Source organism: Pseudorca crassidens, chromosome 10 (genome assembly GCF_039906515.1).
Source record: "Pseudorca crassidens isolate mPseCra1 chromosome 10, mPseCra1.hap1, whole genome shotgun sequence".
In the NCBI taxonomy this organism is placed as follows: Eukaryota; Metazoa; Chordata; class Mammalia; order Artiodactyla; family Delphinidae; genus Pseudorca; species Pseudorca crassidens.
In genome coordinates this window covers 21,604,193-21,624,595 of record NC_090305.1, presented here as the reverse complement: position 1 = coordinate 21,624,595, position 20,403 = coordinate 21,604,193, and the positions used below count along the sequence as shown (strand labels likewise).

Here is a 20,403-nt window from a genome sequence, read left to right as displayed (position 1 = left end):
GGCAGACTATTTGGCCAATTGCAGCCCACGGCGGGCTTTTCAAATAGTGCTTCTGCCCAATCAGAGACGGGGAGCGTTCCTTGCGTTGAAAAAGTGTAAACAAAAGCGAAATTTTGGCTATTGCAGCTGAGGGCAAAACTGAAAATCTTTTTCAAAGGACGCCAAAGAATCCACACTAAATTTGCATGACACTGCATAAATGCGTATACTAGAATGTTTACGGAGGGCTTTTTAAGTTTTTACCCCGTTTTCCGCTCCCAAACCAACCCCCTACTCTCCCGAGAGAAACTAGACTACAGGCAAGTGCACCAGCTATTTCTCTGAAAGTGTAGGTGGCTCTGAAAAGAGCCTTTGGGTCATGTGTGGCAGCGGGCTGGCTCACTTGGAGCTGGTGTACTTGGTGACGGCCTTAGTGCCCTCGGACACGGCGTGCTTGGCCAGCTCGCCGGGCAGCAGCAGGCGCACGGCCGTCTGGATCTCCCTGGAGGTGATGGTCGAACGCTTGTTGTAATGCGCCAGGCGCGACGACTCACCCGCGATGCGCTCGAAAATGTCGTTGACAAACGAGTTCATGATGCCCATGGCCTTGGACGAGATGCCGGTGTCCGGGTGGACCTGCTTCAGCACTTTGTACACGTAGATAGAGTAGCTCTCCTTGCGGCTGCGCTTGCGCTTCTTGCCATCTTTCTTCTGGGCCTTGGTCACCGCTTTCTTGGACCCCTTCTTCGGAGCCGGGGCGGATTTAGCCGACTCAGGCATGATGAAAAAAATGACAAGATTCCCGAGAAGTAAAGAGAGAATAGTGAATCGGTCGAGTCCTTTTTATTTACAAATCCATATGCAAATAAGGTTTAGTAAAGTTCTTCGTCGGATTGGCGAATATTAGTGATGACGTGATTTCAATATTGTCCAATCAGAACACGCATTATTAGGAACTGCATTTGTCTTGTTTAAAATGGGACAGCAACTCTGGCCAATGGAATAGCTTCTTTTTCGCGCGCAGCTGCGGTTATAAGTTGTGGGTTTTTCTTTCTCTTTAGTCTTTTTTGGTGTAGGTGCATAAGCTTTGCACTATGTCTGGACGTGGCAAGCAAGGCGGCAAAGCTCGCGCCAAGGCCAAGACTCGCTCCTCGCGGGCCGGGCTCCAGTTTCCCGTAGGCCGAGTGCACCGCCTGCTCCGCAAAGGCAACTACGCCGAGCGGGTCGGGGCCGGCGCGCCGGTGTATCTGGCCGCGGTGCTGGAGTACCTGACGGCCGAGATCCTGGAGCTGGCGGGCAACGCGGCCCGCGACAATAAGAAGACGCGCATCATCCCGCGCCACCTGCAGCTGGCCATCCGTAACGACGAGGAGCTCAACAAGCTGCTAGGCAAAGTCACCATCGCTCAGGGCGGCGTCCTGCCCAATATCCAAGCCGTGCTGCTGCCCAAGAAGACTGAGAGCCACCACAAGGCCAAGGGCAAGTAAGATCTGAATTAATACTCCAATCTCTAAGAACAAAGGCTCTTTTCAGAGCCACCCACAACTTATGTGGAAGAACTGAACACTGTCCTGAAACCTATCACGAATCCCTGGCTAAGTTTACAGTACTGTACGTTGAAATATGTAGTCCTATTGATTTGACCGAGCATGCGTTAACTCATCTGGTAAAAACTAGTTTGCAGTTTACTCTTGTAAAACCATGAAAGCGGCCGCATTTATTGTCCCCTCCCCAGGAACACATTTCCGGTGATTATTTGTTCCAGCAAATGTTAAATATTAAACCAATTTTGTCTTGTTTCTGGGTCTTTATCGTTAAAACCCGATGGTCCATTAGTTAACTAAAACTGCCCCTACTCGAAAGCTCCTTTCAGAGCTACCCCTATTTACAGGAAAACACCTAATCACTGATCAATGTAAATGTATCATTACTCCAGGCCTGCTTAAGTACACAGTTTACATATTAAAGTCCAATCAGCCATTTGATTGCATCAAAATCAATTAATGAAGTCACAGTCATTTACTAGTATTTAGTCAAGCACACATCAAGCTCCCCCTTCCCCACACCACGCTAGGCAAAGTTCTGTGTTCAGGAGGCCGGTGTGCCAGAGTCTATTCTGAAACTTTATTTTAGGTCTTGGTACACTCATTAAAAATAGATCCTGATGCAATTATGAAATGTAACTACTATTTAGAGAGACTAACAAATACATTATTTTGCTGTAATTTCTCCCTACATTATCTGAAAAGGAAAAAAGTCTCCAATGAAAAAATGCATTTCTTTTAGGACAGTTTAGGCGCTGACTTCCACAAATTCTGAACCAGACTCCTTTTTTACTGGAGTCTTAACATTTTGGTCGAAAACCATAAACTCAGGATGGAGTACGACCATAATTCTTTCCTGCGAAAATAGAAATCACAAAATAGTATGGACAACAAAACTTTTCAGAGGCGGTAAAAACCAAATGAGGATTGAATTAAAAGCCAATCAGGTTACTCCCGCAAAGTTCTGGCCAATCAGGATCGGATCATCTGTATAAAGTCTGGTCCTGGAAGCGCTCAGTTGCTTCTCTCGCGGCATTAGCACAGAAGCATGGCTAGGACCAAGCAGACAGCTCGCAAATCCACCGGCGGCAAGGCGCCACGTAAGCAGCTGGCCACCAAGGCGGCCCGCAAGAGCGCGCCGGCCACGGGCGGCGTGAAGAAGCCGCACCGCTACCGGCCCGGCACGGTGGCCCTGCGCGAGATCCGCCGCTACCAGAAGTCTACGGAGCTGCTGATCCGCAAGCTGCCGTTCCAGCGCCTGGTGCGCGAGATCGCGCAGGACTTCAAGACTGACCTGCGCTTCCAGAGTTCGGCTGTGATGGCGCTGCAGGAGGCGTGCGAGGCCTACCTGGTGGGTCTCTTCGAGGACACCAACTTGTGTGCTATCCATGCTAAGCGTGTCACTATTATGCCCAAGGACATCCAGCTTGCGCGCCGCATCCGTGGGGAGAGGGCATAAACGGTCCTTTCTAATCCGCCCTGGGCGCATTTGCTTTTTTTCCAAAGGCTCTTTTAAGAGCCACTTCTGTTCTCATTGAGAGTAGCTGTTATACTAGGGTGGGTATTTAGAAAATGGAGAAGGGTTTCTTTCAGCAACTAATTTTTGTCATGCAAAATGGGTATACAGAATACTTGGCAAGGCTACACATGCCGTGTTCGTTTTGTTAGCTATCTAAAAGGACTTACTGAATAGCAGCTTATAAGGGCAACAGTGTCTCCAGCAATAAGGTCACCTGGACCCTGAGTAAAAAAAGATTTCACTAGAAGGAATCAGTCAACAAAAGAACTCTCAACCAAGTAAACTGGGATTCAGAGCATAAATACTAGCCAATCCCTCCCCCACTTCGGATATAGTCGGGGTGCGGAGTTCTGGCTGACTGTTCTGTGATGTATTGGCAGTGCATGGAAGGACAAGCACTTTGCATGCCCTAATCAATTATTGATTTGAACTGTTCAGGGTCCCAGGAGGGGCAGAGTACATCTCGATTAAGCCAGACAATGTTGGTGGTTTGCCCGGGATCTAACAATAGGGGGCAGACTTCTAATGTACTAATTTAGTTTCTTTTATACAACTCCAAAAGGAAAGAATGAATCTGGCTGAAGCTACAGGGTGTTCAAACTAAGCATTTTTGTTCTCATGAGAATTGCATTTCTAGCTGTTTAGTAGTACCACCTGGTAACCCTACGGGATAAAGCTCTGAACTGTTTACTCTCCTTCACACCCATTCCAAGATTCGGTACTGTAAAATTAACAAATTAACTTTTTTATTTGATAGCTTTCAGGAGCCTCCTAATGCAGATGTGCACGAGGAGCAATCCACAGGTACCGTGCATGCCATCAACATCTGGTGACTTCCCTGAGGCAGAAGCCACAGTGAGCCCGTTTGGGACAGTAATACCCCCCACACCACGTGTGGACTTCCCCGTGTCTCCTTATCCCTTAAATGAGGTCACACTTACAAGTATGAAATACTAGCTCCAGGAGCGTAGTCTCCCAACTCTGTGTGAACCTGTTTTAAAAGTCGAATTTTGCCCCTTTTTTCTCACCATATACATATAAGGCCAAAGATTTTTTCGTGTTCACTGTTGTTTCTCCAGAATAGAAAAAGCCTGACACGGGCAGGTGCTCATTAAACTCTAGTTGAATGAATGTATTGCTGATAAGCAACCTTGTAGACACAAGATAGCCTCAGTCGCTGAGTGCTTCCCACCTTCTGCATTACACATTTCATCACAGATTCTTTTTGAATTCTATGGGGAGTAGATATAATACTGATGACAACAATTATATAAAGCTTTATAGTTTCCAAAGTATTTTCACATGTCTTTTCATATGTGAACTTGGTAATAGCTCCCCAGGTTTAGATGAGGCACATATTAATCCTTCACTAGCTCTAGAAAAGTCTGTCTTTTCTAAAGGTAGCCAAGTATTGGGAGGACAAAGCCAGGAAATCTGTTTGGGATTCTTTCAACAAACCCTGAAAGGGGATGAGATCTGGGTACGCCTCCAATGACTAGGAAAATAAAGGAGGAGAAATCGTTTAAAAAAAAAAAAAAGAAAGAAAGAACTGGGCAGAAAAGCCTGATTTCTTTTAAGTGGAAAAGCAGAAGTTCTCCTCAGCAAGGACATCTGCTGGGATTTGGGAGTCTTTTGAGATCTGAACTTAAGATCTCAGAAGTGTACTATGGGTCAATGAGGACATGTTCTATTTGACGCCTAAATTTGATTGTAGAAAAGGTGGTTTTAGGAAATATCCAAAAATTCTTTGATAATCTTCCCTTCAAAAAATGGAAACTAGGGAATTCCCTGGCGGTCCAGCGATTAGGAGTCCACACTTTCACTGATGAGGGTGTGGGTTCGATCCCTGGTTGGGGAAATAAGATCCCGCAAGCCGCCCAGCGCGGCCAAGAAAAAAAAAAAAGGCATCTAATTCTTCTCCCCTTGAATGTGAGCTGGATTTAGAGACTGGTGTGGCATAAAGCCAAAGTGACAATAAGTACTTTGGAGACTAAGTCATAAAAGGTGCTTGTTTCCTGCTTGCTCTCTCTCAGGTCACTTGCTGGGGATGGGGTGGGGGAGCCCCAGCCGCCATGTTGAGAAGATATTCAGGCAGCCCTGTGGAGACGCCGGCACGATAAGAAGCTGATGCATTCTCCAACAGTCAGTGGGCAACTACCAACAGCCGTGTGAGTGAGCCATCTCAGGCCCAGTCAAACCTCATGTAACTGCAGCCTCTGCTGACAGCTTGATTTTTCACTTCTTGGGAGACCCTGAACCTGAACCACCCAACTAAACTACTCTCTGATTCCTGACCTTCAGAAACTGTGTGAGAAAATACATTTGTTGTTTTAAGCTACTAACTTTTCTGGTAATTCACTACACAATAATAAATAACAGATGCAAGGGAAAAAACAAGAAGAGTTAGGAGTTATCTGACAGACTTCACTGGTCTAATACAAGGGAATAAATAAAATATAGTGGGCACATAAAAAGAAATTCTCTCTTTCTTCTGAGATCAAGAAACAAATAAATGGCAAAAATAAAAGCTGAACCCAAGAATCAGTCCATACCTGGGCACACCTGTGCCAGGATCTCCAACAGCATTTTCTAGCTTTATTTTAAAAAACAAACAACAACAACAACAAACAAACAAGCAAATCCAGAATAACCACCAAAACCAAAGGCAAAAAATCTGAGTACTATTTTAAAGCATGACTTGCAGAGTACCAGTGTCTTAGTCTGCTCAGGCTGCTGTAACAGAATACCATAGACTAGATGTCTTATAAACAATAGAAATGTATTTCTCACAGTTCCGGAGACTGGGAAGTCCAAGATCAAGGTACTGTCAGATTCAGTGTCTGGTAAGAGCCTACTTCCTAATTCATAGATGGCTATTTTCTCAGTGTGGAAGAGACAATGGGGTCTCTTTTATAGAGGCACTAATCGCATTCATGAGGGCCCTCCACTTATGACCTAAGCACCTCCCAATAACCCTACCTCCAAATACCCAATACCCTCACATTAGAGATTAGGTTTCAATATATGAATTCTGGGGGAACAGAAACATTCAGTCTATTGAAACCAGTCTGTTTTTAAAGATTAGAAGCTTAGGAACTGTGTTCTTAGCTTCTGTCCCTGTTGTAAACCCAAGAGGGCGAGGCAGTAGAGGACCCCTACCCCAAAGGACCCACACCTTCATTTTGATTCTTGTCTTCTCAGTATCCAACCCTGCAGATGCTAGTAAGTTGATGTGAATGAAAGGGAATCAGAGTTTCTGGCAGCTATTGTCTGATATATTTCAGGCATGATAACTAGCTACATTAGGAGACACTTAGAAGGAACTATAAAGACCATGGTATTATAAAATTTTGGAAACAAGGTAGGACATTATACAAAACAAGGAGGGAGTGTTAGGCATGAAAAGCTGTGTATATTAGAGAATACATTTAGGTTTTGAGAGAGTTTCAGGAGAAAGTAAGGGGTTTCTTAAAGGTTTTTGCAAATTAAGGTTCTGACTTGGTAAAAGGCCAATCTATGTGGAGAAATAAGACTGTATGGAATGGAAGGAAAGATTTGAGAGGTTAAGTTCATGGAGTTGAAAAGACTCCAAATGGCTAGTGGTGTTTTGGATTAGTGTGTGTGTGTGTTTGGGGACAGGAGAAATGAGAATTAGGAAAGGTACTAGTTACTAGTCAGTAAACTAATTTTGAACGAAGAACAACTAAAGAACAATAAAAGAGAAAAAAATTAAAAACAAAAAGAAAAGTAAGAGATATAAACACAATCTACCAGCTAATTCCAAAGGTTTAATCAAAACAGAGAAAACAAAGTCAAGTGTCAAGAAAATAAACGTGTGGCACATCAAATTGAAAATACAGTAATAATGAAAAGGATTGAGCCCAACACTTGGAACTAAGAACATTAAGAATTGTCAACCAGACAAGTGTGAATCAGTAGCAACCCTCAGAACATTGGAAAGGCAAGTATACCTACCTCATTTATTCAGCTGATTGAAGGGGAAAGGAATTCTATGGACTGTAAAGCATTGCCAACATTTCTCTCAGAAAAGAATAGCTCTCCTAATGTGAGAAACAAACAAACAACTCCTAAATATTTATCCCAATTATTCAACAAGAATTTATCAGGCAATATCATTATTATTTGCTGAGAAAGACAAAAAGGAAGCATTTGAACAGTACTTAATTTAAATAACATTCTCAAACTCAATTTTTTAATTGAATTATATTTGATTTACAATTTTATGTAAGTTTCAGGTGTACAACAAGGTGATTCAAATATACCTATATATCTATGTACATACAGATATCTATCTTTTCCAGATTCTTTTCCATTATAGGTTATTAAAAGACTCAAACTTTTTAAGCTGAGAAATCTGCAGTTTGTTTCCTCCATGAAGGTCGGAGAAGAGACTTAACAAATTATTTTAACAAAGAGAATCACACCTTTGGGACACATAGATGTGAATATAAATATTTCCAGGGCAAAGCATTGGCAAGGCAACTGTATTTGTCAATTAAAGGCATGGAGTTTTTGGGTGCACTTGATTTCTCAGTTCAACAAAGGAGAGAAGCGAGGGGGGGAGGGGGCAGGGCGGTAATCCCTGAGAGGCATTTTTACTTGTTCATGGACTCATCAAAGGAAACTACAGGTAAAAGATTACCTTCCTCAAACAGCTTCCTGAAGTGTTTCTAAGTGAGATGAAGAAAATTTGAAAAAGCCAGTACTACCCCGCAAAATGTGGCAGCCAGTGAGGGAAGGGAAAGTAAGGTGATAGGATGAGTAAGGAAAAGGGGAGAGCACCGACGCTGAGAACGACAAAAAACCCCACCTGGACGCTATCTATAATCAGGCGGCCAGCCACGAGGTTTCACAAAAGCTCCCAAATGCCTACAATCATCGCTCTTGAGATGCGCCATTCATTCCAGCAGCCACAAGTCGCTAAGAGATGGCAGAAAACAAAACAAAACAAAACAAAACGGACAGCAAGCCCTGACCAAACCAAAAGAAAGGTCTTCCAGGGGCGGGCGAGCGCAACACAATGTAGAAATTAGGCTGAGGGATTTTCATTAGGCGCCGGTTCTGACCAAGTAGTTTAAGCACCGCCCTTTCCAGTTTGCTGAAAACGTGGGCGGGGCTTCGGGTCTGGAACCTCCCTGAAGAGACGCAGCTGGCTTGAGCGGTTCCCAACCAGGTCCGATATACCACTATATAAAACACCGCCTTTGCGAATTGGAGCATCGTGTTTGATTAGAATTGGTGAGATGTCTGGTCGCGGTAAGGGTGGGAAGGGCCTCGGGAAAGGAGGTGCTAAGCGCCACCGCAAGGTTCTGCGTGATAACATCCAGGGCATTACTAAGCCGGCTATCCGACGCCTAGCTCGGCGTGGCGGGGTGAAGCGCATCTCCGGCCTCATCTATGAGGAGACCCGTGGGGTGCTAAAGGTGTTTCTGGAGAATGTGATCCGGGATGCTGTTACGTACACTGAGCACGCCAAGCGCAAGACTGTCACTGCTATGGACGTAGTCTACGCGCTCAAGCGCCAGGGACGCACTCTGTACGGCTTTGGCGGTTAGAGTTCCAAAGGCATCATAACGTCGCTTAAAGGCCCTTTTTAGGGCCACCCACGAAATCTGTTAAAGAGCTGTAGGCATTAATGTGCACTCTAAGTATTTGGGAGTAGTTGGGTTGGGGGGGCTAAAAATTTGAAGTTGAGCTTAAGTTGCGCGTTGTCGCAGTCCCCAAGCCCTCGTCAGCCTTTCCACCTACAGTGGCAAATTCTCTGAAAACTCAGCTGCGTTGCCAGTTTTTACAGAGGTTTAGTGTAAGCTCGGGCTCATCTAACCTATGTCGACTGCGCTCGCACTCCCACGTCAAGGGCAAAGTAATAATACAGTATAGCGAGTAATGCCTAAAATACTATCATACCTTTTTTGCAGAAAAAGTTGGCCGACCCTCGTTTTAATAAGCTGAGAGGTTCTTAAGCACGCTGAAGTTTGAGACCACTGACATAGAACATGGCTGGATTTCGACTTTCAATGCCTCCGTTTATCATAAGCTGGTTGGTTCCCTTTTATGTTATTCAGTAAACTATTTTTGTCAAGAACCCAATCATGACATCTTGTACTGTATTTAAAATAGTGCAAGGCACTTTGAGATTCTCTAGATAGCACCTTAAGAATTTTGATGCATCCTGCAATCTTTTTTTTTTTTGGCGGTACAGCGGGCCTCTCAACGCCGCGGCCTCTCCCACCGCGGAGCACAGGCTCAGGAAGCGCAGGCCCAGCGGCCACGGCCCGCGGGACCCTCCCGGACCGGGGCACGAACCCGCGCCCCCCGCATCGGCAGGCGGACCCCCAACCACCGCGCCACCAGGGAAGCCCATCTCGCAGTCTTTTAAAGCCAATAAGATACCTCCTCTGTACATTATCCTAATGACCGAAGTAGAAGCGGGAAAAGGCTTCCTTTTCTTTGAGGAATAAGCCTAGAACCAATTCTGTGGGCGGGGAAGGGCGGGGCAGGCGAGGGAGGCAGCAGTCTATTGTCCAATCAAGACGCGAGGGTCCCTATATATATTGGGACGACTGGGTCCTGTTACTACCGTTAAAGTAATTGGCGCTGCTTGTGCATGGCTCGCACAAAGCAGACCGCTCGCAAGTCCACAGGCGGCAAGGCGCCGCGCAAGCAGCTGGCCACTAAGGCGGCTCGCAAGAGCGCGCCGGCCACGGGCGGCGTGAAGAAGCCGCACCGCTACCGGCCCGGCACGGTGGCCCTGCGCGAGATCCGCCGCTATCAGAAGTCCACGGAGCTGCTGATCCGCAAGCTACCGTTCCAGCGCCTGGTGCGCGAGATCGCGCAGGACTTCAAGACCGACCTGCGCTTCCAGAGCTCGGCCGTGATGGCGCTGCAGGAGGCGTGCGAGGCCTACCTGGTGGGTCTCTTCGAGGACACCAACTTGTGTGCCATCCACGCCAAGCGCGTCACCATCATGCCCAAGGACATCCAGCTCGCCCGTCGCATCCGCGGGGAAAGGGCTTAAATCTTACACCGCCTCCTATTATATATACCTCATCTGAAAAGGCTCTTTTCAGAGCCCCTCAACTGTCACCAAAAAGGAACTGTTCATTCTAGAGGATACATGTTATCCCCAAAAGAAAAATGACAGGAGAGTTTTGATGAAATAGCTGTTGTGGGCTCAATTGTTGCTGTGTCACTTCAGTGCTGCATATTTGGAGATTAAGCTGCAGACGGAGGTTACTGTATTCTGTGATCTTAGTCAGCCTATTGAGCTGTTTCTGGGGAAGCATACTTAAAGTGATACAACCATTAAGCCTTTGGCTACACGAAGGGACTGAAGGAAAACTGGCCCATACCTTGCGAAAGTTTATTGGTTTCTGTGGATAATTGTGTAAATGGCAAATGAAGGGTTTTTTTGTTTGTTTTTGCCCAGTACCCTAGCTCCTTGACTTCAGAAAATGTGCCTCTTGCCTTCCTGTTGCAGAAAGAAATACTGGTCGAGGTTAAAGCCTCACAGCTGCCATTTACTACTAGCTGTATAATCTGCCAAATTACTCATCTCTCTGGGACTCACCTAGAACAGCTGTAAAATGTAGCAGACGAATTGGTTTGTACGGCATGCTTAGATTCGTTCCTGGCAGTTAAATGCTCAATGAATGTTAGCTCTCTTTATTATGCTTCTCTCCTGTAAAGCATGACTTCCCCCAACCTCTTCCCAAATTTTCTGAAAGTTTTGTGATTGAAAAAGTGGGAAATACTTGGTTGGAACATTTTCTTGTTAAGATCTCCTTTTTAGGTCTCGATTTGCATAGTTCTGAAAGGCAGGCCTGTAGCAACACACCATGAACTGTGTCTGTGAGAAGGAATACAAAACAGCAAAAGAGCCAAATAGTAAATATTTTAGGTTTTGCAGGCAACATATAGTCTGTCACAGTTTTTTAAAAATACAATTTAAAAATAGAAAAACTCAGCTCGACGACCATTCAAAAATAGGCCACTGTCTAGATTTGGCCATAGTAGGCTATAGTTTCAACTCCAGGAGCTCCTGAAGAGATGAAGTGTATTGGCCTACCGTTTTTCACAGGGGAGAACTGTTGATTGCATGAGAGATCCTAATCATCACCCCATCCAGCCACAAAATCCTGTCCATGCCTCCCCCTCCCACCTCCCAATAAATAGCAAACTTCATCCTCCATTCCACTTCCTGGTCATTGCCTCAGTTCCCTTGGATGTTAATGTTTTCCTGAATTCTCTTAAACTTCTATAACCTCCAGTCCCTTAAGAGCCAGTCCACACTTACAGTCAGTGGCCAATTATTTCACTGGAAGATACAGGTCTATCTTCACTTAAACACACAAAAATATCCACACTGATGTCCTACAAAAGAGGGTGTTTTGACCGTGTAATTTGTTAAATGTTGATGGAGGTAAGGAGTTTGAGAGCATTGGGAAAAGCACCGTGAAAGAGGGACAAAGTCCCATGCCATCTAAACAGTTTGCGCTTTCGAGGGCTACTGGAAGCCCTTGAATAATTTTTAGCAGGTTTCAGGGTTTTTTCTAAAATACATTATTGGGGTTAAGCATTTTTCTTTGTTCTTATTTTATTGGATTCGCTTAGGAATTAAAGAGAGAAAGCATCTCAATCAAAAACAAACCAAATTTGTTTGAATGAAGGTCATTGGATCCTGTAGCCAAAGCAATTTCTATTCCTCCTGGAAGAAGTCCCTTTGGCAACAGAACTTTTCCTAGCGGCAAAATCCCATTCTCTAAAGACAATGGCACGTGGAAACTCCTTGGGAGGCAGAACCGGTTTTTAAAGTAAGATCTATATGGTTAATTTGGAGCTGTAGGCAACCAGCTGTCCTGCGCCTGTGTTACTTGCCGCAGTTTGAAACAAAGTTTATGGCAAAACCACGGAACCTAGTGTCTTTCCTCTTGCAAAAATCAAAGGCCGAACTTAGGGACAAAACCTTTTAAAAAACGTTCACTTGGTACTTAGTAAAAATTTATTGCAACAATGCAACTAACTAGCTCGATGCCTTACGCCTGATGGACACATATGAAAAGCTGAAGGGATTTTTAAAAATATCTTTCATTAATTGCGCGTGATTCATAAAAACACAAACAAGTATGTGAACATGGAGGCTGTTTTCCTCCTTTGGAGCTTCAAAGAGTCAAATTCTGTACCACTGTTTTTAGCATTTAATCAAATTTTGGGACTAACAAACACAATTTGGGAGTCCAACCACGAGAGCCGGCTGCCTGAGGGCGGTGGATCGGACGCTCCACCAATCACAGGGCAGCACCGGCTTATATAAGCCCCGGGCCCGAGCAAGGTAGCATTGCAAAACTTGCTCTTTGGGTTTTGAATCTCTCTTCTTCTAGCAGTTTCTTCCGTCGCCATGTCGGAAACCGCTCCTGCTGAGACGGCTGCCCCGGCGCCGGTGGAGAAATCTCCTGCCAAGAAGAAGTCTACCAAGAAGTCCGCGAGCGGTGGCGCGGCTAAGCGCAAGGCGACCGGGCCCCCAGTTTCTGAGCTGATCACTAAGGCTGTGGCCGCCTCCAAAGAGCGCAATGGCCTTTCTTTGGCAGCGCTCAAGAAGACCCTGGCAGCTGGCGGCTACGACGTGGAGAAGAACAACAGTCGAATCAAGCTAGGTCTCAAGAGCCTGGTGAGCAAGGGTACCCTTGTGCAGACCAAGGGCACGGGTGCTTCCGGCTCCTTTAAGCTCAATAGGAAGGCGCCCACTGGGGAAGCCAAGCCGAAGGCCAAGAAGGCGGGGGCTGCTAAAGCGAAAAAACCCGCAGGGGCCACCCCTAAGAAGCCCAAGAAGGCTGCGGGAGCAAAGAAAGCAGTGAAGAAGACTCCCAAGAAGGCGAAGAAGCCCGCAGCCGCTGGCGTCAAAAAGGTGGCCAAGAGTCCCAAGAAAACCAAAGCCGCGGCAAAGCCGAAGAAGGCTGCCAAAAGCCCCGCTAAGCCTAAGGCAGTGAAGCCAAAAGCGGCGAAACCCAAAGCTGCCAAGCCTAAGGCAGCAAAACCCAAAGCTGCAAAGGCAAAGAAGGCGGCTCCCAAAAAGAAGTAGGAAGTTGGCGCTTAAGACGCAAACCCCAAAGGCTCTTTTCAGAGCCACCCAGAGATCTCTGAAAACAGCTGTGCACTGAGTAACAATTCTCAGCCGCCCGCCAAGAAAAAGTTGCTTGCCCTCTACTTCCACTAAACGTTTTCACCTTTCCTCCTGCTTGGAACTCAAAGCGAAAAACATACTCTTTTTAAAACACAACAAAGTTAGAAAATTTGACCTGTATCCAGGAACCTGCAAAATTGTCCACAAACATGTTAAATGTGAGTTGACCATTTTAAGACATTTTGGTTCCTGGGTGTTTAGCTACAAAGAACTTTTTAAAGTTAAAAAGCCCGCGTCACGTTCAGATAGGTCAACTGTTTCTGTTCAAATGGTAGACGTTTTTATTCCGGTTTATGCACCACCTAATTCACTGCACACATCTATTTTTGTTATTGCAGGAATCAAGGCACAGAGCATAACTTTAGCACTGGCAGAGGTCGAGTTATACCGCAAATAAGCCGAGAAAGTGTTTTGATTGTCCTCAGGGGCCCTTAAAGATACTTTGATTTTGCGTCTTGACACTGCACTCAATTCCTTACCAAAGCTCTTGATATCTTCCTGACATTCCGAAGACATGACTAGGAGTCCGAAAAGTGGCTCAAACTGCTTGCCAAACTAATTACATGAAGTAATTTCTTTTCCCCAGGCAATAATGACAATGGAATTAAATGAAACTACTGTCCCAGCTCCTCCGCAGAAAAAGTAGGTGGCTCTGAAAAGAGCCTTTGGTTTCGAAGGCGTTGCTCTTGAGGCCTTACTTGCCCTTGGCCTTGTGGTGGCTCTCGGTCTTCTTGGGTAGCAGCACCGCCTGGATGTTGGGCAGGACGCCGCCCTGAGCGATGGTGACTTTGCCTAGCAGCTTGTTGAGCTCCTCGTCGTTGCGGATGGCCAGCTGCAGGTGGCGCGGGATGATGCGAGTCTTCTTGTTGTCGCGGGCCGCATTGCCCGCCAGCTCCAGGATCTCGGCCGTCAGGTACTCCAACACCGCCGCCAAGTACACCGGTGCGCCGGCCCCGACACGCTCAGCGTAGTTGCCCTTGCGGAGCAGGCGGTGCACTCGGCCCACGGGAAACTGGAGACCGGCGCGAGAAGAGCGAGTCTTGGCCTTGGCGCGAACTTTGCCGCCTTGCTTGCCACGTCCAGACATAATGCAGTATTTTAAAGCCTACACCAGAAGCAACTAAGGTGAAAGAAGAAAATCGCACATTTTATAGCTGCAGCTGGGCGCGAAAAAGAAGCTATTCCATTGGGTAAAGTAGTAATTCCGTTTTAAAAGAGACGTGTCCGTCCTTTAAATGCGCGTTCTGATTGGACAAAGTTGATAATGACGTCATTAGCAGTGTTCGCCAATCAGACATAGAACTTTACTAAGTGTCATTTGAATATGCAGTTGTAAGTGAAACGGACTCGCCTCGCCCATTGCTCACTCTTTGTTTCTCGAGGATTTTGTTAACGCCACTTCACCATGCCTGAGCTTGCCAAGTCCGCTCCTGCCCCGAAGAAAGGCTCCAAGAAGGCGGTGACCAAGGCTCAGAAGAAAGACGGCAAGAAGCGCAAGCGCAGCCGCAAGGAGAGCTACTCCGTATACGTGTACAAAGTGCTGAAGCAGGTCCACCCGGACACCGGCATCTCGTCCAAGGCCATGGGCATCATGAACTCGTTCGTTAACGACATCTTCGAGCGCATCGCGGGCGAGGCGTCGCGCCTGGCGCATTACAACAAGCGCTCGACTATCACCTCCAGGGAGATCCAGACGGCCGTGCGCTTGCTGCTGCCCGGCGAGCTGGCCAAGCACGCCGTGTCTGAGGGCACCAAGGCTGTCACCAAGTACACCAGCTCCAAGTGAGCCACTGGCTGCAAAGCAGTTGATCAGGTTCCGTCATATCCAAAGGCTCTTTTCAGAGCCATCCACGCTTTCCAAAGAGAACTGGCACTTAGTTTAAACAGCTTTAGAGGTAGACAAAAGCAATATTAATCTGAAGCCTTTAGTAAATGCTGCTTAATTTGTGCAACAAATTAGATTTTGGGTTTGTGGCATTTCAAATAAGATGATCTTGATAACAAGTTGTACATGTTACAGCCATCACCCAAAACGAATTTTATTGTGCTTATTTCACTTACTGTCCAGCTCAGCTTTACTCTGAGGATCAATCTTTAAGCTAGTGGCTAGCAAATTTCAAATGCTCTTTAACTGAACGTTTACTTATCTTACGTCATTTTTCAGCAGTTGTACACTTGCCATTCCATGCCCTGACCCTCACCATGCTTTATAAATATCACCCCAAAAAATGGATTAAAGGAAAACAAGCAGGTAGTGTCCCCTTTAGATTTTTCATGTAATTTGATCCTGCTGCATTCTTAAGTTTTGGGGAATGGCATTTCTGTTCACTATTATTTTTACATGGTCAAATTTTTTAATTGGGAAAAAGAATTTAGAGTATCAGTTTCTTTACTGAGTCAGTTCCACATTTCATCTCACTCTGTTTCCTCTTTACCTTTTTTCCCCTTGTAATAAGGGAGAAACTCTAAATGAAAAGGCAATCTTTGAGACCTGAAGGATGGCATTTTTCTCCAAGGGGGAAGCGCAATCTCCCGGTGTTTAGGCCCATATTTCAGAGCTAATTAGGCATTCTCAAAAATCAGTGTGGAAATGTAAGTCCCAAGCATGCTACAGACTATCAGATATTAAGATGGTAAAACCCAACATCTTTACTGTTTTTCTAGATATTATTCAATCTTTTCCCATTAAAGGACAGGAGGCCTTGGGCTTCTGGGATAGAAAGCACAAAATTGGGGCTGAACTTATGAGCTCAGGAACAAAGGAGAGTTAAGCCAAAACTGTAGACAAAAACCAGTGATTGCCTTCCCTGTAGCCTCAAAAAGGTCACTAGAAATATGCAGAATATTTATGGAGTTTAATATTAGTTCATTTCTTTACTACATCAATTAACAGTGAATATGAAATTAGAATTGTTATTGATGTAGTGAAGACATGACTAATATCAGGCCTAGAAAGATAGTTATTTCCTGAAATGTACCATATAGCCGTTCTCCATTCTGTTTCTGTTAAGCCCCAGTTCCTCTACCATCTAAATCCTGTCTGTCCTGTCCTGCAAAGCCAATTTCAAATCTAATCGCCTCTCTGATTATTCCAACTTGCATTGTTTTACCTTCTTGAAGTTTCTCCAGTTTTTTTCTTTTTTATTTCAACCTCTCCCACACACATACACCCTGTCTATATGCAAACCAGGACCTCCCAGTCTTTCCTATATCTTTATGCCTTTATCTCCATTAGACCTAGGAAGTGTGATTTATTTCTAGAGTATTCTCTAGGTATTTAGCATTTTATTTTACAATTTTTTTGGGGCGGTGCGTGCCATGGCCTGTGGGATCTAGATATCCGACCACTGCATTGGAAGCACAGAGTCTTAACCACTGGACCACCAGAGAATTCCCTTATAATTCATTTTTAATCAACATTACCTGTGTCCACTGTTATGATTGGCCTATGGGACCTACACTTGAAATTAGGAGACCAATTCCTAAAACGTTTGCCACTTACTTTAAGAGGCCAAGATTTTGGCTTCTCTGAAACACAGTTTCCCTATCTGTAAACTGGGCATAACAGCAATTCCTAGTCACATGACTATTGTGAAGATCAGTGAGACTGCTTTGTGAATGTCTAAGAATTATTATGCACATATTTTGTATATATTAAAAAGGAATCTTATACATGTATTTGGCATTTGAAAGGCTTAAGGTCATCTTCATTTATCAAACTGAATCTCAAAGTTCAGCCCGTACAGTGTTTTCTAGTTCATTTTTTCTTTCAATAAATATTTGTTGAGCACATATTATGTCCCATAAACTCTTCTAGGTGCCAGAAATATATCAATGAACTAAACAGAAAGGAAGTCACGCACAGATACAGTTTATTTTCTAATGTGGGAACAGACACGCACATAACAAAAACAACAACAAAAAAAGAGTGTCAGAAGATAATGAACATTAAACATTTGGGAGGAAAACAAAGCAGAAAAGGGAGATAAAGAATGGTTTTGTTATCTTCCATTTTAAATAACATAATCACAGAATGCTGATCAAGAAGGTGAAATTTTAACAAAGATGAAGAGACGAGGGAGTGGGCCACTGGGGAAGATTCTTCTAGGCAGAAGGAAGCAGGAACAAGAGACCCCGAATGTATATGTGGGGTAAGGGGGAAATACCTGGTGTTAGACAAGGGACAGCAGGTGGCCAATGTGACTGGGACTGAAGTGGCAAAATAGCTGGAGGTGGGAAACGGTGCCGGGAATGGGGCCTTCCAGAATGTGTAGGACCTTATATGACAGTACAATGGCTTTGGTTTCATTCTTATATGTTTCAAATTCTTAGTAGCTGCAGAAAGCTGTAGGTTTTGGGTGATCAGCTGTGACTCTTTTTTTTTTTTTTTTTTTTTTTGCGGTACGCGGGCCTCTCACTGTTGTGGCCTCTCCCGTTGCGGAGCACAGGCTCCGGACGCACAGGCTCAGCGGCCATGGCTCACGGGCCCAGCCGCTCCGCGGCATGTGGGATCTTCCCAGACCGGGGCACGAACCCGTGTCCCCTGCATCGGCAGGCGGACTCTCAACCACTGCGCCACCAGGGAAGCCCAGCTGTGACTCATTTTGACCCCTGATCCTGGACTTCAAAAGGACAACGGGCATGGTGCTCTGTGTGGAAGTGTCATTTTACTTCTTTGCTGAAACCTCTCAGAGAGGTCAGAGAGGACTACCAGGCCAAGTCAGGGCATCAGGCCCTTCCTTACAGATATAGGAACTCCAGGCCTTTTACTCCCAACAGTTACTTTTTGTTCCAGAATAGTCCTCTTCTCCAAAGCCTCCTGAACTGAGCAAATTCCTGTGGAAGAATCACTGATTTTGAATCTGTTTCCAGTTGGGGGTCACCAGGGACCACACAAACAAGAGCCACTGACAAATAATGTTCTTTCAAACATCAAACCCATACCCACCTTTTAATACATGTGTCCACTCCTGAATCTTAACCTTTCTCCAACTTCTTTTGTTTTTTCTGGCCTTATTTCCACCCTTGTCTCAAGCCACGAGAGCGAAATCTCGCATATTTCTTCTCATGGTACATTATCCATGTAACTAGGTAATAATCAAATGGCCACTCTCACTTTTACGTTCCTAGTTTCTCACTCCTCTTGTGTTCAGTGGTTCCCAATTTTAATCATGCATCAAACTTGCTGGTAGAACTTTGAAAAAATATATTACTGCAGAGCTTTGCCCCTAGAGATTCTGATTCAATTTATCAGAGGAGGGGCCTGGACATCTGGGGTATTTGAAATTCCCCAGCTAATGCTGATGGCTGTGAGGATTGAGAGGCACACTCTTCTGTGCCCACTGTGGGAAGTAGCCCCTAAGATGGCACCCAGTGACCCCTACCTTCTAATACTTGTGCCCTTCCCACATTGCTCCAGCATTATGGTCAACAGGATATGACAGAAGTAATGGTATGTCACTTTCAAGATTCGATAAGAGACTTCCATCTTGATAACTCCCACTCTCTTGGATCACTTGTTCCAGAGGAAGGAAGCCAGCCCTTGTCATGAGTAACCTTATAGAGATATCCACATGGTGACGTACTGAGGCCTCCAGCCAACAGCATTATAAACAAGCTTTTTCTTGGACTTTAGAAGCTCCAGTCCCAGTCAAGTCTTTAGAATCTAAAGTTTAGATGACCTGACTGCAGCTTTGTGAGAGATCTTGAATCGGACTACCACCTAAGCTGCTCCCAGGTTCCTGACCCTAAGAAAATCTATGAGGTAATAAATGTTTGCTGTTTTAAGCTGTTCAATTTTGGAACAATGTGTTACCCAACATATTTAGTTGATAATATACCAACTGAAACCTTAGCGATCTTTTCTTTCAAGGTCAAATCTTGTTATACCTCTTCCAAGAAACTTTCCCAGATTGCCACATTCCAGAATAATATTACTCCCTCCAAATTGCTACAGCAGTTAATATTAAATACAGTTTGATGTGATAATAATAAATATTAATTATATTACATTTTATATATACAATTATATATAAGTAGTGTTATATTAATGCTATAATATATAATTTATATATTTATATAACATATATAGATCTATAATTTATATAGAAGTATAAAATATAACAATAGTGCCATTTTGCCATTTACTGGTTTATGACATTGCTTATTTTATTCAGTATTGTTCAAACTTCAGTTAGTTATTTGAGTTCCACTTTTATGATTTTTTCTGTATCAGGGTGCGATCTATACTATTGTTTACTTAATATTAAAAAAAATATATATTCTTTAGGGGAATTCCCTGGCAGTCCAGTGGTTAGGACTCTGCACTTTCACTGCTGTGGGCCCAGGTTCGATCCCAGGTCGGGGAACTAAGATCCTGCAAGCAGGGCTGCTCAGCCTAAAAAGAAAAAAAAAAAAAAAAAAATGAAATCAATGTATTTTAAAAGACATAGTGGAAAATTCCTGCCTCTGACCGTGAACAACTATAAAACAATATGTAAATATGTAAATATATGTATATATTATTCAATTTCAGTTATATGCTATTTGCTGTCTACTACTTTGAGTCTGAAACTTGTTCTTTGTTATAAAGTTGAAAGACTGGGAAAGGGGGCAAGGATTAACAAGTGTTTGCAAGGCCTTAAAGATCTGCTAGAACCAAATTAATGCTTTCCCAGTTACTTAATCAGAAAGATTTAGAGAGAGAAGAAAAGAGAATGATATTTTCACTCTCTTTCAACATTTTAAACACCAAAGTCCACATACTACTTATGATAATTTTCCATGCCCCCAGTAATACTTAGTACAGATCTGAGAAAATACTGGTTAATTAATGTACTATTTAATTGAGCCACTATTATATGTCTAACCCAGGAAATATAAAGTTGTATGACCCAGGGAAGCTCACTTTGTGGTGGAACATTTATTAAATTATACTTATTTTTGTTTCTCATATTATTTAATCATTATTTTGTTGAAAGAAAAAAAAATCTATGTAATGTCTTTTTCATAGTAACTTTTATTTGTGCACCTCACCTGGGTCCCAAGAACACACTTGGAAGCAGGGTACATCATCTCATAAAATCCTTCTAAGAAAACTGGGGCCTTATTATTATCTCCATTTTACAGGTAATCAGAAGAATCACAGTGTTAGGCTGCAC

General features: G+C 44.3%; 8 protein-coding genes across 8 annotated transcripts; 6 read left to right on the top strand and 2 right to left on the bottom strand.

Moving 5' to 3' along the window:
• Positions 1-317: 317 nt before the first annotated feature.
• On the bottom strand, positions 318-779 carry H2BC17 (H2B clustered histone 17). Its single transcript, XM_067752315.1, has one exon. It carries the CDS (start codon positions 757-759, stop codon positions 379-381), a length of 381 nt encoding a protein of 126 aa, XP_067608416.1. The 5' UTR covers positions 760-779; the 3' UTR covers positions 318-378.
• Positions 780-1,026: 247 nt separating this feature from the next.
• On the top strand, positions 1,027-1,740 carry H2AC17 (H2A clustered histone 17). Its single transcript, XM_067752310.1, has one exon. It carries the CDS (start codon positions 1,074-1,076, stop codon positions 1,464-1,466), a length of 393 nt encoding a protein of 130 aa, XP_067608411.1. The 5' UTR covers positions 1,027-1,073; the 3' UTR covers positions 1,467-1,740.
• Positions 1,741-2,489: 749 nt separating this feature from the next.
• On the top strand, positions 2,490-3,021 carry LOC137231726 (histone H3.1). Its single transcript, XM_067752305.1, has one exon. The coding sequence runs from the start codon at positions 2,572-2,574 to the stop codon at positions 2,980-2,982; it is 411 nt and encodes a 136-aa protein (XP_067608406.1). The 5' UTR covers positions 2,490-2,571; the 3' UTR covers positions 2,983-3,021.
• Positions 3,022-8,302: 5,281 nt separating this feature from the next.
• Positions 8,303-8,637, top strand: H4C13 (H4 clustered histone 13). The gene has a single exon (XM_067752317.1). The coding sequence runs from the start codon at positions 8,307-8,309 to the stop codon at positions 8,616-8,618; it is 312 nt and encodes a 103-aa protein (XP_067608418.1). The 5' UTR covers positions 8,303-8,306; the 3' UTR covers positions 8,619-8,637.
• Positions 8,638-9,670: 1,033 nt separating this feature from the next.
• LOC137231724 (histone H3.1) lies at positions 9,671-10,081 on the top strand. Its single transcript, XM_067752303.1, has one exon. It carries the CDS (start codon positions 9,671-9,673, stop codon positions 10,079-10,081), a length of 411 nt encoding a protein of 136 aa, XP_067608404.1.
• A 2,164-nt stretch (positions 10,082-12,245) lies between these two features.
• Positions 12,246-14,764, bottom strand: LOC137231728 (histone H2A type 1-like). Its single transcript, XM_067752308.1, has one exon. The coding sequence runs from the start codon at positions 14,328-14,330 to the stop codon at positions 13,938-13,940; it is 393 nt and encodes a 130-aa protein (XP_067608409.1). The 5' UTR covers positions 14,331-14,764; the 3' UTR covers positions 12,246-13,937.
• Positions 12,414-13,198, top strand: H1-5 (H1.5 linker histone, cluster member). The gene has a single exon (XM_067752300.1). The coding sequence runs from the start codon at positions 12,461-12,463 to the stop codon at positions 13,139-13,141; it is 681 nt and encodes a 226-aa protein (XP_067608401.1). The 5' UTR covers positions 12,414-12,460; the 3' UTR covers positions 13,142-13,198.
• LOC137231733 (histone H2B type 1-L) lies at positions 14,278-17,633 on the top strand. Its single transcript, XM_067752313.1, has one exon. It carries the CDS (start codon positions 14,649-14,651, stop codon positions 15,027-15,029), a length of 381 nt encoding a protein of 126 aa, XP_067608414.1. The 5' UTR covers positions 14,278-14,648; the 3' UTR covers positions 15,030-17,633.
• The last annotated feature ends 2,770 nt before the right edge of the window (positions 17,634-20,403 follow it).

Coding starts and splice junctions, on each gene's coding strand:
- H2BC17 (XM_067752315.1), bottom strand. CDS start 759: ATGCCTGAGTCGGCTAAATCCGCCCCGGCTCCGAAGAAGGGGTCCAAG.
- H2AC17 (XM_067752310.1), top strand. CDS start 1,074: ATGTCTGGACGTGGCAAGCAAGGCGGCAAAGCTCGCGCCAAGGCCAAG.
- LOC137231726 (XM_067752305.1), top strand. CDS start 2,572: ATGGCTAGGACCAAGCAGACAGCTCGCAAATCCACCGGCGGCAAGGCG.
- H4C13 (XM_067752317.1), top strand. CDS start 8,307: ATGTCTGGTCGCGGTAAGGGTGGGAAGGGCCTCGGGAAAGGAGGTGCT.
- LOC137231724 (XM_067752303.1), top strand. CDS start 9,671: ATGGCTCGCACAAAGCAGACCGCTCGCAAGTCCACAGGCGGCAAGGCG.
- H1-5 (XM_067752300.1), top strand. CDS start 12,461: ATGTCGGAAACCGCTCCTGCTGAGACGGCTGCCCCGGCGCCGGTGGAG.
- LOC137231728 (XM_067752308.1), bottom strand. CDS start 14,330: ATGTCTGGACGTGGCAAGCAAGGCGGCAAAGTTCGCGCCAAGGCCAAG.
- LOC137231733 (XM_067752313.1), top strand. CDS start 14,649: ATGCCTGAGCTTGCCAAGTCCGCTCCTGCCCCGAAGAAAGGCTCCAAG.